Genomic DNA, 12,819 nt, shown 5'->3' with positions numbered 1-12,819 from the left:
TTCTGTTAAGTAAAATATTTTTTTGAAAAAAGTTATTTGTGGAATGGTTTTTCTGTTAACCGTATTAGTTTTTATATGATAAGTATTAGTTTTTATGTGATACGTATTAGTTATTATATTAAAAGTATTAGTTCCTTTGTTTGCTAATTTGTAATAAATAAAATCTTTTTTTGAAAAAATTATTTGTGGAATGTGTTTTTATGTGAAAAAGATTAGAGTTTATGTGATAAGTATTAGTTTTTATGTAATAGGTATTAGATTTTATGTGATAAATATTAGTTATTATTTTAAAAATACGCACTTGTTATGCCAAGTGTCGGTAGATTAATGTACAAGGATTCGCTCCTGCGTGCCCATTTGACATGGGTTTTTTTTTTTTTTTTTTTACAATTTCTTGCATGGTTTAGAAGCCGAACTTGGAGAATGTATGTGGGGACGATAAACTGTTCGGTGTAATGTTTTAATGAAATCTTTTTATGCCACCGTATATGTAGGGAAGTGGAATAGAACTGTAAGGACTAGAGTCTGTATTAAACCCACAGAGTAGACTTCTGGTTGAATCCTCACGCCCATTAGCCGTTCTAGATGGTTTTTTACTCAGCTCAGTGTTCAGCATATGCACTCTGTTCAGCATGTAATGTTAACATGAGACATATGACTCGTGGAGCGATGGTGTTCTCTTCTGATTCAAGTACAAAAAATCCTGCCTTTTTAGTTGGGAGAGTGTTTTAAGCTTATTAGTCACTCTAGTTTTTGTTGTGAAACCGATTTGGGATACACGACACGACCAAGTATTTGTTTGATGTAGTTATAATTTTGTGTGATGAGTAGATTTCTTGCTTTAGTGAATATTGATTATGGTGGAAAACCTTTTGTTTTTAATTTTAAAAACTATGCTATGATGCTTTTAATCATAGCAGATACACTGCATGTGAGCTGACAGGAACTAATGTTACTTCTTGTTGTTTATTCAGTTAAAGACAAGAAAAGAATCGGCAAAAAATGGTGGCTTGGAAATTTGTTGTTTGATTTCTACTAAAAAAGCCTGAACTTCAAGCCAAGGTTTCAGATTTGAAGAGAGATGGAGCAGAAAATATGAGGAGAAAGAAACAAAAGAAATGAACTAGTTTGTTTTTATGACTATTTTGATTAAGCTCCTTCATTGTGGAACAGATTTCATTTGCAGCAGTTTAGATTTATGTCGAATTTAATATCCATTCGCAAGTTAGTTAGCTTAGTTGTTTGGGTTTGAAGAATTTTAGTACTCAATTACTTTTATTTTAATTCAAATAAAGTTTCATCAAGTGTTTTTCTTTCATGGCTTAGTTAGATAATAAATGGTGTGGTGTTAAATATATTATGTTAATTTGCAGCAATGTCTCTTGCTTTTGCAGTGACATCTTCCCATCCACAAAGGGGTGATTTTTCACATTATTGTATTGATTTTATTTAAAATTATATGGTGCATCTTCCCATCCACAAAGGGGGATTTTACACATTCATGTATTGATTTTATTAAATATTATATGTTGCATTATAATTTGGTCCCGGTTCTTAAATTGTTAAGTGCTCTTAATTATGATTTATTAAGATCAAATCAATACACACTATTGTATAGACTTTATTCAAAATTATGGACTTTTTTTTGACAAATTGTTAATAAAAAAAATTCACTTTTCAAAAAATAAATCAATATGGTTCAGGAAATAGTTATAAATAATTTTTAAAAAAAATTCATAATCACTAATTTTTAGAGGTTTGCAAACACTACCTAAAAACAATTCACTTTTCAAAAAATAAATCAATATGGTTCAGGAAATAGTTATAAATAATTTTTTTTAGATCAACATTTATAAATAAAACCCTTTTTAGCTAGACACAATTGTTTTTCTAAAGTATGTGACAAAAAAAATGTTAGTAAAAATTAAACTTCGTAAACTTCATTCATGTAAACTAATAGTATCTATGAAAGTATGTGACCAAAAAAAATCTCACTATAATAAATGAATATTTGGAGTCTTGGAACCAAATTCCTTTGCTTGAATTGAATTTGATGCATCAATTTTCTTCTTCTTGCTTTTTTGAAAGTGTCCTTTTATCCTTTGACTTCTTCCTTTTGTAACAGAATGAGTAGGATCTTGAACAATATGAGAAGAATTTGAATGAATGGAAGTATCTGACTGCTCTGTAATAGTCAATGAACTCATCAGAGCATTAATAGCTACAGAATCTCTGTTGTATCCTTCTTCAACAATCATCTGAGCCTCCTTATTTTCTTGACATTGCAACACCAAATTATAATACTTGCGTGCCATTTCATGACGCCAAGGGATGCAATCCCTAAACTTCTCTGACCTCCCAACTGTACTATTGAACTTGTCCCAAATTTCTGATTTAGCAAACTTTGTCCATCTTTTCTTAATATAAGACTCTGGTATGGAAACTATCGAATTTATATGAAGGACCCTTAAGCAATGATAGCACAAGAAGCCACACTCTTCAAATTTCTTGCAAGAGCACGTGATTAGATTACTCAAACAATCAAATATGACACGATGAGATAGCCCGTCATTATCGTGTGATGAAACATTATAAACCATCATTATGTCTTCAACTAGAATAAGAGTAGAAGAACTAGAGATTGATTTTAAAAATTCAGCCTCAAAATCTCTAAAAAGTGTCAATGTGTATACCTCAGAAGCATGCTTCAACATCCCAGTCAATGGTAAGGCAGATTCAGGTATTGATCTTGAACATTGGAATTCATCTTTTTGTTCTTTGTTCCTCCAATTCTTTAACATTTCCTTGAAAATTCCAAAAAAGTCAGTCAAGCTTGTGTTTTTCTTTGCACTGAATCCAATGGCATGGTTAGTGCTTTCACTTCTTTGGGAAGACAGAATTCCAGCAGAGAATAAATCCTTGCTCAATGCAGTGCACCATTTTTCTTTTAATCCATACAAACGATTAAACCAAGGATGATTCTCTAGTTTGTAGTCTGAAATCATAGAACTCCAACAGCTTTCAAATTCATTTTCATCAACACAACCTGACAAGCATTTCTTAAATGCATCTTTAAAAGAATTTTGACTTCTCAACTTTGCAAACCTACTTACAGCATTTTGATGAAGGTGCCAAAGACATAGCCTATGTCTTGTTTCCGGAAAAACCTACATCAAAATAAGAAATACTTGTTATATTCACATGAGTAATTCACATAAAAAACCTACATCAAAATAAAAATTCAACAAATATATTTCAAAATTTATTGACCTTTTCTATTGCATTTGAAATTGCTTGATCTTGGTCGGTGAACAAACTGACAGGACATTTTCCTCCCATCGATTTTTTAAAAACTTCAAAGAGCCATTGAAATGATTCGACCTTCTCGTCAGATAAAAATGCACAACCAAACATCACATTTTTCCAATGATGATTGATACCCACGAAAGGAGCACAAATCAAATTGTACTTATTAGTGCGATAAGTTGTGTCAAAAACCATTACATCACCAAATATGTCATAATCCTCTTTCATCATTGAGTCCCTCCAAAATACATTACACAATCTCCCATCATCATCTAATTTGACTCTGAAAAAAAAGTCATTATCTTTAGCATCTTCTTGTTGTAACATTTCAATTACTTTCTGTGCATCCCCTCCTTCTATTGCATTCATTTTCCAACGGTTCACAAAATTCATGTGATCCATCAAAGTATGACCAACGTTTTCCTCTCCACCAGCTTCATGTACCATATAACGATAAGAATCAGTAGCTCTCATCCCAGAAGATATCATATCTTCAATAGCTTTACCCTTCACATTTGAAATTCTCCTTTCTGATCGATGATGATGACTCCATTCTATCCTAGTGAATGCATGATTATGTATCATCACATGGGACACAACTTCATAAAGGCATTCGTCATTCAATTTAACTCTCAATAAAGCTTTACATCCTGTTCGTGTCAGACAAGATCTTTTTCCTATCTTTCCCACTGATCCACCACTTAAGTTATCTGGATTTGAATCTTCTATTTTCTTCGTTCCAGAACAAGAGCAGAGAAAATATTTCTCTATTACAACTTTTTGATTGTTACAGTACCTCGTGGTTGATTTACGAACACTAAAACCAACGGCCCTTGCATGGTTAGAATACAATTGATACATTTCATCAATTGTTTTTCTCGTCAAACCAATCAGAGAACCAGTTATATCAACAGAATATGTATTGTCATCTGTAATAATTTCAAAACATATATCTAGCATTAATAAAAACTAATACGTTTTAACCAAAACCAAATATTTCTCATTAATTTGAGAAATGTTACCTTCACTGGCTGGAATCATATTTTGTTCACTACTAGCTGCCGGATCAACATCTTCATTTACATTAAATTCAAACAAGTGTCAAATATTATTACAAGAAACAACTAAAATGAAAATCTATTTTATTTTTTTTGATAAACATATTACACTTCGTAAGTTGTAACGCCCCAAAATTTTCTTAATGGACTTTATTTGAGATAATAAGAGATTTTAGAAGTTATGTCAACCTTACCTTTATTTATGTCTGTCTCATTTTCATCGCTAGAAACAACGACAATAGAATTTAAATTTTGACCTACAATGACAAAATAATTAAAAAAATAGCATTAAAATATAATTTAAAAGGTAATGTTTTTTGTGCAATGTTTGTGTAAACTAAAATAAAATGATGCTTTGGAAACATAATTCAATTCTTTGCAACAAATGAAAGTAACACATTTTCAATATAAACAAAAACATTTGTATTTAAAAAAGTTAAATAGTTTGTTAAAATGAAAAAAAATTACCTTCTTGATTATGAGTTTCAGCTTCATTCTCCATATCCGAATTTAATTATCCAACAAGAAAACTAGAAAAAGTATGACAGCCGCTGAGATGATCTAGCCCTTTCTAATGACATAGAAACAAATCAACCAAAATTTTCTTTGTGCAATCAATCTGAAAAAAGATCATTTCCAACCAAATCAACCAGGAAAGGAAACAAGAAGGATAAAAATCACTTTCATTTTGAACATAAACGGCAGAATTTCTGAAAAGCAAGGACTGGTGGTACCTGCAGTTAAATGCTTGGATTTTCAATCAAAATAGGAGGATCTGGTGCAAAAAAAGTAAAATAGAAAAACACACGCTGTGATGTGGCACCAAAACAAATGAGAATCTACATAACCACACAAACACAATCCGAGAAATACAAATAATAGAAGCATACAACAGAAACAAAAGGAAAATAAAAACATGTGCAGTCTCATGACATATTTTAAAACAATAAGTAAAATCCAGCCACTAAATGTAGCATATAGAAGTGAAGGCCACAAACAAAATAGGAGAAGAATCTCTAAGGAGTATCAAAACAGGTCATAAGCTAAAGGTTAGCAAACCAATATTTTCTTAGATGTTTCATCAAGAAGAACAAATGCATAGCCCATTCTCGCACACTTCTTTGAATGAATCAAACAATCAAAGACTAACAAAGCAAAAGAAAACCCAAAAGAAACTCATTAGTTGTCAAGAGAAAGGGCATACGATTGGCTACAGTAATGTTAATTGTTAAACTTGACTATTCATATGAAAATCATAATGCAGTTCAAGTCTTCAAGATCATCCCAGTGGGAAACAATTTAAAGGCAAATTAGTAAAAATCCATATGATTGCACGGAAAAAGTAGCAGAAACTATCACCGCTCGACAGACGACAACTAACTCATGGCTTGATGAAGGATGGTCGGATCAAAATCCCCAACACGAAAGCAAAATAGATTCGATCTCCTTTCGGCTGCCAAGTGATCGATCAAAATTTCCTCGGTGCGACTGCGAATTCAGAGTAGAGATTGCAGTGACATCGTATCAAAAACATGCGATTGAGAAGCTGAGATGGGAAAATAGCAGCGATCTTAAGTAGGCGAATGCGGAATCTCAAAATCAAGAAAGCCGACACAAAAAATTGGGAGAAAATAGAGTAAATAATAAGACTTGAATCTCACGGGTTTAAAACATGGGTTAATCCGACCCGGATCCGTTGCACAAACATGACCCGTAGAACAGTCTCATACAAGTGTTTGCCAAATAATTAAGGATTTCATCAATATAATCAACTAAATAACAGATAACAAGGGTTCCTCTAAAATAAATACTTTGATTGTTTTTATATGAAAATTAACAAGAGTGAAGCTTGTGCATTCTTTTGAAACAAACAAACGCACTAAAAAATTATGAGTGTGGGAAACATAGGCTTCAACAAACCCATTGTGGCCTGCAACATTTTTACTAAACCAGCTCTTAATCAACAAACCATGGGCTTGACTTCCCTATTCCAGAATGGCCAAGGAGGAACATGCCCTAAGGCTCGCGCAAAATGTATGCTGGTCCGGTACCAAACCACAGAGTCTCATCCTTGGTCATTTTGGAACAGTGAAAGCAAGCCCATGGTTTGTTGGTAAAGAGCCGGTTTAGTAAAAATGTTGATTAATAGCCAGACCATTACACATTTGCATCAGTCTTTAGGGCTCGTTCCTCCTTGGCCGTTCTAGAACAGGGAAAGCAAGCACATGTTTAGACATAACTTGGACAGAACTCATAGCATGAAAACGGTTAACTCTAATCATTAATATTTAAAGCAAGATTCTGAATTGGCCATTTTCACAAGTGATATGCTCCATCTTGCTAATGAAAAATCAAAATTCATCAAGAAGTTTTGGTTCGAAATCTAGCTAAACAACTATGCCAAGAAAATGACAACAAACCAGATAAATTTCATTCCCCATACATCTAACTATTCAAAAAAATAATCAACCGTGTGAACATCAATTTGAATTCTTATATGTTAAACTTCATGACAAACTAAATTCTATAGCCCTGTATGACCCTTTCGTCAAACTTAGTTCATCGTTTTTTAATTCTTTTACATGACCCAATTTGCTGCACTTCCTAGAAAAGAAACATGGGACCATTCACGGAAAACCCAAAAAACAGAATCAATAAAACATTTTTTATAAGAAAACAAGAATCAAGACTAGATAAATTTTTTGCGCCGGAAAAATATATTTGAATAGATGAGAAAGTTTTATGCATCAATCATTCCATCTAACCAAAGTAAAAAAATATTGTGAGAAAATCTTTGAATGTTATCCATAAATTTTTCTCATTAAAAACTGAAAGAAACCCATTTTCTTTGATAACTAAACATGAACATGATGCCTCGTCAATTCCACCATTACTATGCAACGAAGCACACACAATTTCAATTTTAGAAGTGATGCTTACAACCCAAATCATTTTAGAAAGGAAAAAAACAAAGTTAAATATAAGCAAAGAACCAAATTAACAAAATCATAGATTAGCAAGAATAGGTCTACTGTCGATCGTAAATGCTAAAAGCTCAAAAATTAACATTATAAATCAATCCCCTATCAAATTATCTCACTACAACGATCATGAAATGTTTTCAGGAAAAATTGATTTACGATTTTTCGATTTCAGATTTTCAAAAAAAGGGAAACCTAGATATTTACTCTTTCTTCTCTAATGTAGCAGCGATCTACTCAGTGGATGACAGCGTCTTCGATCTTCATTCTTCAATGTAGCCATAGATTTCTCGAGCTTGTTTCTCGAGATGGTTGGAAGTGATCGAAAGTGATCGAGAAGCTGGGAAAATGGAGATGAAATTAGAGAAAGGATAGAACAAGCCATTGAGAACGCCAACATCCATTTAATCTCACGGGTTAAAAAATGGGTTAATTCGACCCGGATCCGTTGCACAAAAATAACCCGTAGGACAGTCTCATGCAAGTGTTTGTCATATATATATATATATATATATATATAAATAAAGACAATTCTATTTTGTAATAAATTGGTTTTATGATATTTTAATTTAATAATACGGGCCGTGACACAAATATCACTTTCCAAGTCTTTTCACCTTCTCTCGGGGCTCTTTACATTCCAAATAATACTTAATACCACAGCGCGTCTCATTGGAAATTGGTTGAGTGTTGAATGAATCCCATCGAATTTGCGCCTATATAATAAATCCTTCCAACCACGTACAGGCAGTCAAGAAAGAATCGGTTCGGTGGCAGAACAAAACAAACAATGGGTGCCTGCGAAAGCCGCGAAGGTGTTTGTACAAGCCAGAAATCAGAAGAAAAGAGGGATGATGAGTTGATAAAAGCCATAGCAGCAGTGGCAGTCGTATCCTTGGGGGCCTGGCTTTTCTTTGGCTCGGGTTCGGGGAAGAAGACGATGAAAGCTCCTGGAAGAGACTACAGGATTTTTAGGGACGATTTCGAGCATGATCCCGCAGCCCATTTTCGCAGTCTTCGCGAATGATCGACGAGTACTGAAGTTGGCTAATTCAAAGTTGAAACATTTTGTCTATTTTCTGATATAATAATATTCAGTATTAATTAATAATCAGTACTATTTTCGTTCTTATTACTATTTTAGTTTTATTTGATGATCAAGTTGTATCGGTTTGGTTTGGCGTTTCATGTCACTAGTTTAATATGATATAAAATGCTAATTATGAATAATTATTTAAGCATTCTTCAATTAATTTCTTGATTGTTGTTAGTTATGATGGTCTAATTATTTATTTTTCAAAATTATTTGCATTAGATCATAATTTGTCGTTTAAATTTTATACATAACTAGTTTTAAAATTTAATAATTTGAGCTAATTAATTAACATGACAGATAAAATTAACTTCGAAACACGTTCATAATTAATTATGTTATACGGTGTTTTACCATTTATACTAAGGTACTGTTCCTAAATACTTCATATATAATAATTGATTATCAACTGTTCTTTGCAAAATTTCCAAAATTTTGTGAAGAGATATATTGAGAAACAATTTTTTTAATATTTTCAAGCATTACATAAATATATCTTGTGTATAAATGCTAGCTACATTTTGGTTAATTCCACAAAAATATATTTTTTAAGCAAATTCCACAGAAATAATTTTCTTTTTGGTGGTAATTCCACAAATATTTGGATGAACCAAAGTTGGAGTATTGTAGCTATGAATTATGATCCAATGCATCACGACACATATGACATGACTCACATGAAATAAACCCTTTTTTTCCCAAATAAATTATCACCGCTCATATGATATGAAATAAACCTTTTTTCAAATAATTAAATTAGGTTAAATTAGTTTAGTTATGATTGTTTTTATATACAAAACAAGAATATTTCTTGAACACATTTTGAAATTTATTTTTTCTATCAATATTAGTTCGTCGGAAAAAAATTGATGATAGTACGTAATATCTTGTGAGGACCGTGTTCTGATTAATATTTAATAAACAACCAATTACGATTAATTAACGTAAACAACGAAAACGAGTTAAAAATTTCTTTTCGGCCTACAAACATTTCGGCACAACCTCCCTGTAGTGTGTTTATTAGTTTTATTCCATTATATATATTTCTACATGAATTGTATGTATTTTATAAATACTGGAAAATGTCATCAATAATAATTATTATTATTACTATTTAGAATTATATTATTTTCTTTCTTAGACTAAAATCAATGAGACTTGTATTTTCTTTATTAAATTAAAATCAATGAGCTATAAATATCTCAAAATTTTGGAGTGTTATAGAATATCTCAAAATACCTTTTTGTTATCCTTTTCAGCTTTTATTCATCTCATTTTATTACGACTATAAATAAATCACTCCAATATTATTATTTTTTTTTATTCTACCAGAAATTATTTACATAGTTTCATATTTTTCCCTCCACAAAAACTCGTGAGATCGTTCGGATATTTTGTGAGAAATATATTCGATTTGACCCGAAGAATTGAAAAATATTTTTTATATCAAAATATTAATTTTTACTACAAATATAACCCATATCGACTCGTTTATCATATATAGATCCGTGAAATCGTGCTACAAGAGACTTGAATTTTTATTTTTGACACATGTTTTTTCCCGTTACGATCCATTGTGAAAATGACAAGTTTATTGTAATTATTATATCCATATGGATGTTTATAGTGAGATTACCGGTTAGTTTTTTACAATTTATTACTTTTTGAGTTAAATGTATTTAATATAATGATAGTAATAAATTACAATTTTTCTTTGGCATTTCAAATTATTAGTTTCGATATATTAACTTTTATGTTAAATTAATAATTCACCAATTTAGTTGCTTAAGAAATGAATTGAAGAATTACTAATTTTTTTTGAATGATATATATTTTTATTAATTTGTTATAAAATACATTCTAATAGTTTATTGGTATGAATTAGTGTATATTTGTATCATAATATGTGGTCAATTTAATAAATTATAATATAACATAATATAAATAAACTGATAATATTGGATTCGAAAATACAAGCAATCTTGATTTTTATGATGACAAATCTTGTTATTGTATTTCTAATATATTTATTCAAGTTTGTATTTGGTAGATCAAAAGTTTGAATTTTTGAGAAGCTAAAACTCAAATTTAGTCAAGTTGAAAGTTTGGCGCAGTTAATGTTTCGAACATATCTCATAGCTTGGTGATCCAAATGACCATAAGCCAAAACAGTTGAAAAATCTAACTCAAATATCTACAAATCATATTTCAAACTAGATCGGTTAGTTCAGATGTTATCTAGGCAAAATGGAGGTCACAATATCGAGCTGGATGCAATTGATGTAGAAACCAGGAAAAAATGACTAGCTCTAGTATTTGGTCATATCTTCCAGATCGGTTATCCAAATAGAACGATTCAGTATGTGTTACATTAAGGTGAAAACAATTATCTACAAATCATCTTCATAAGTTGAAGTCTTAATCGGAGCTTAAGAAGATGATAAATCGCGATAAAGTTTCTGGTTCTGCACATAATGAATAAAGAGTTTAAGTTTGTATACAGTCTTGTGTTTCGAGCTTATCTGTAACACCCGATATTTTTAAATACGTAAATCCGCATGCATAATTAGGGTATTTAATTATTTAAATTTATGATTTATGGGTTAAATAATTATTTGAGTTATTTGTGCATGATTTAATTTATTTTTAAGCATTTAACCCATAATTAGTGATTTTTATGATTTTTGAGTATTTTAATTATTTTATCGCGTAGACGGGACCGTGGACGGACGAGATGACAACTTTCTAGACAATTTATTTCATGAGCCTTTTTAGAGCCCAAAAATATTATTTTGAGTTTTAGTTCCTCAAAATTTTTAGTATTTAATTTTATATAATTTTAGGAGTCCGTTTTTATTCAAAATAAGCCAAAATAATAACTTTTTATTATTTTTAAAATTTCCTTAATTATGTATTTCGGGATTTTTAAATTTATTATCAGAATTTTTTTCTTAATTAGAGTTTTTTTAAGTTATATATTTTATCTATTAAAATCCTTATTAATATTTTAATTAACCTAACACCTATTTTTAAATTAAAATATAACCCTAAGCTACCCAACCCCACGATTTCCCTAAGCTCAGCCGACACCCCACTATTCACCATCCTCTCCATCGGCCGAGACAGTCCCTAGGACTCCATAGCCGATCCCCTCAAGTTTTTTTTTAGGTTTCTCGTCGCCCCGTCGTCCCGGAATCGTCATCTACGCCTACGTCTTTCCATTCTACGGTGCAAGGCATGATCTTTTCTCTATATTTTTGTGTCGTACCAGTGTATATGCGGGTGTGTGCGTGTGCATCAGAATATTTTTAGAAATTTTTTCAGAAAACAATCGGATTAATGGTTTGAGTCATGTTCATGTTGGATTTGCTTCCTATTCAATCGTTTTCTCGAGCCATGGTTCGTTTCTAGCTGCTGGTCAAGGGTTCTAGATAGGGTGAGAAGGGTCTGGACCGAATGGCTCGAGTGGCTCGGGCCAAACGGCCCCAGGAAGGCTGCTGGTGCGGTTCGGCTCTCTCGGACGCACAGGCTAGGGTTGAGGGAAGGAGGCTTCGGTTCGGTGCGCAGGGGCTGCATGGAGTCGGGGCTTGGGCAGGTTAGCACCGCCCAGACGTGGGCTACGTCTGGGTGGCGGGGCTCCGGCCAGGGCGGCCGGAGCAGGGCGGCAGCAGCCCTAGAAGGGCTGCTGCGCAGAGGAGGAAGAGGATTGGGTTTCGGGTTGTAGAGTTAGGAAGGAACCGGGTCGGGTGGTTGAGGCCTGGGTCGGGTCAGTGGGTTAGCGGGTCGGGTTAGGTTGGTCCGGGTCCGGGGTTTATGGGTCGGGCTCGAGTCTTTTTATTTTTAAAATATTTTATGATTTAATTGTTTTTGGGCCATTTAAATTGAAATAAAATGTTTTGGGCTCCATATAATTATTTTGGGCTAAGTTTAAATTATTTGGGCTTAATTAATTTAATTAAGTGAGTCCAATAATTTTTATGGGCTTCAGGGCCCGTGAAAGTTATTGGGCCAGTCTTTGGGCTTTTGGGCCCATTGGGCCAGTTTAAGTAGTTATTGGGCTTAAGTTTGTTAATGGGCCAGATTTAAGTAATTGGGCTTGAGAGTTAGGGCCAGCAGTCCAGTACGATCCATGAGAAATTTGCATGTGTCCTGAATATATATTTAATTATTTTTATGCATTTAAGTTATTTTAATATTTATATGTTAGTAAGAAATTAAATTAAATATATATGAAGGACACACATTTTATTCAAGTACATGCATTCATGAAATAATATTTTATGCATGATTTAATGTTTAAGGTTGAGCAAGAAAATATTTTATGTTGGAAGTTGAAGTAGTGTGACAATTTAAGGGGGATTCGTCCCCATATGATTGAAGG

General features: G+C 32.3%; 1 protein-coding gene across 1 annotated transcript; it reads right to left on the bottom strand.

Moving 5' to 3' along the window:
* Window positions 1–1,994: 1,994 nt before the first annotated feature.
* On the bottom strand, window positions 1,995–5,853 carry LOC140878650 (protein FAR1-RELATED SEQUENCE 5-like). The gene is made up of 6 exons (XM_073282264.1): window positions 5,724–5,853; window positions 4,833–4,935; window positions 4,559–4,621; window positions 4,329–4,379; window positions 3,271–4,235; window positions 1,995–3,167 (listed from the first exon to the last, which is right to left on the bottom strand). Exons 2-6 carry the CDS (start codon window positions 4,864–4,866, stop codon window positions 1,995–1,997), a joined length of 2,286 nt encoding a protein of 761 aa, XP_073138365.1. The 5' UTR covers window positions 4,867–4,935; window positions 5,724–5,853.
* Window positions 5,854–12,819: the final 6,966 nt, after the last annotated feature.

Source organism: Henckelia pumila, chromosome 2 (genome assembly GCF_033568475.1).
Source record: "Henckelia pumila isolate YLH828 chromosome 2, ASM3356847v2, whole genome shotgun sequence".
NCBI classification, from domain to species: domain Eukaryota; kingdom Viridiplantae; phylum Streptophyta; class Magnoliopsida; order Lamiales; family Gesneriaceae; genus Henckelia; species Henckelia pumila.
This window is presented reverse-complemented; position numbering and strand designations above follow the sequence as displayed.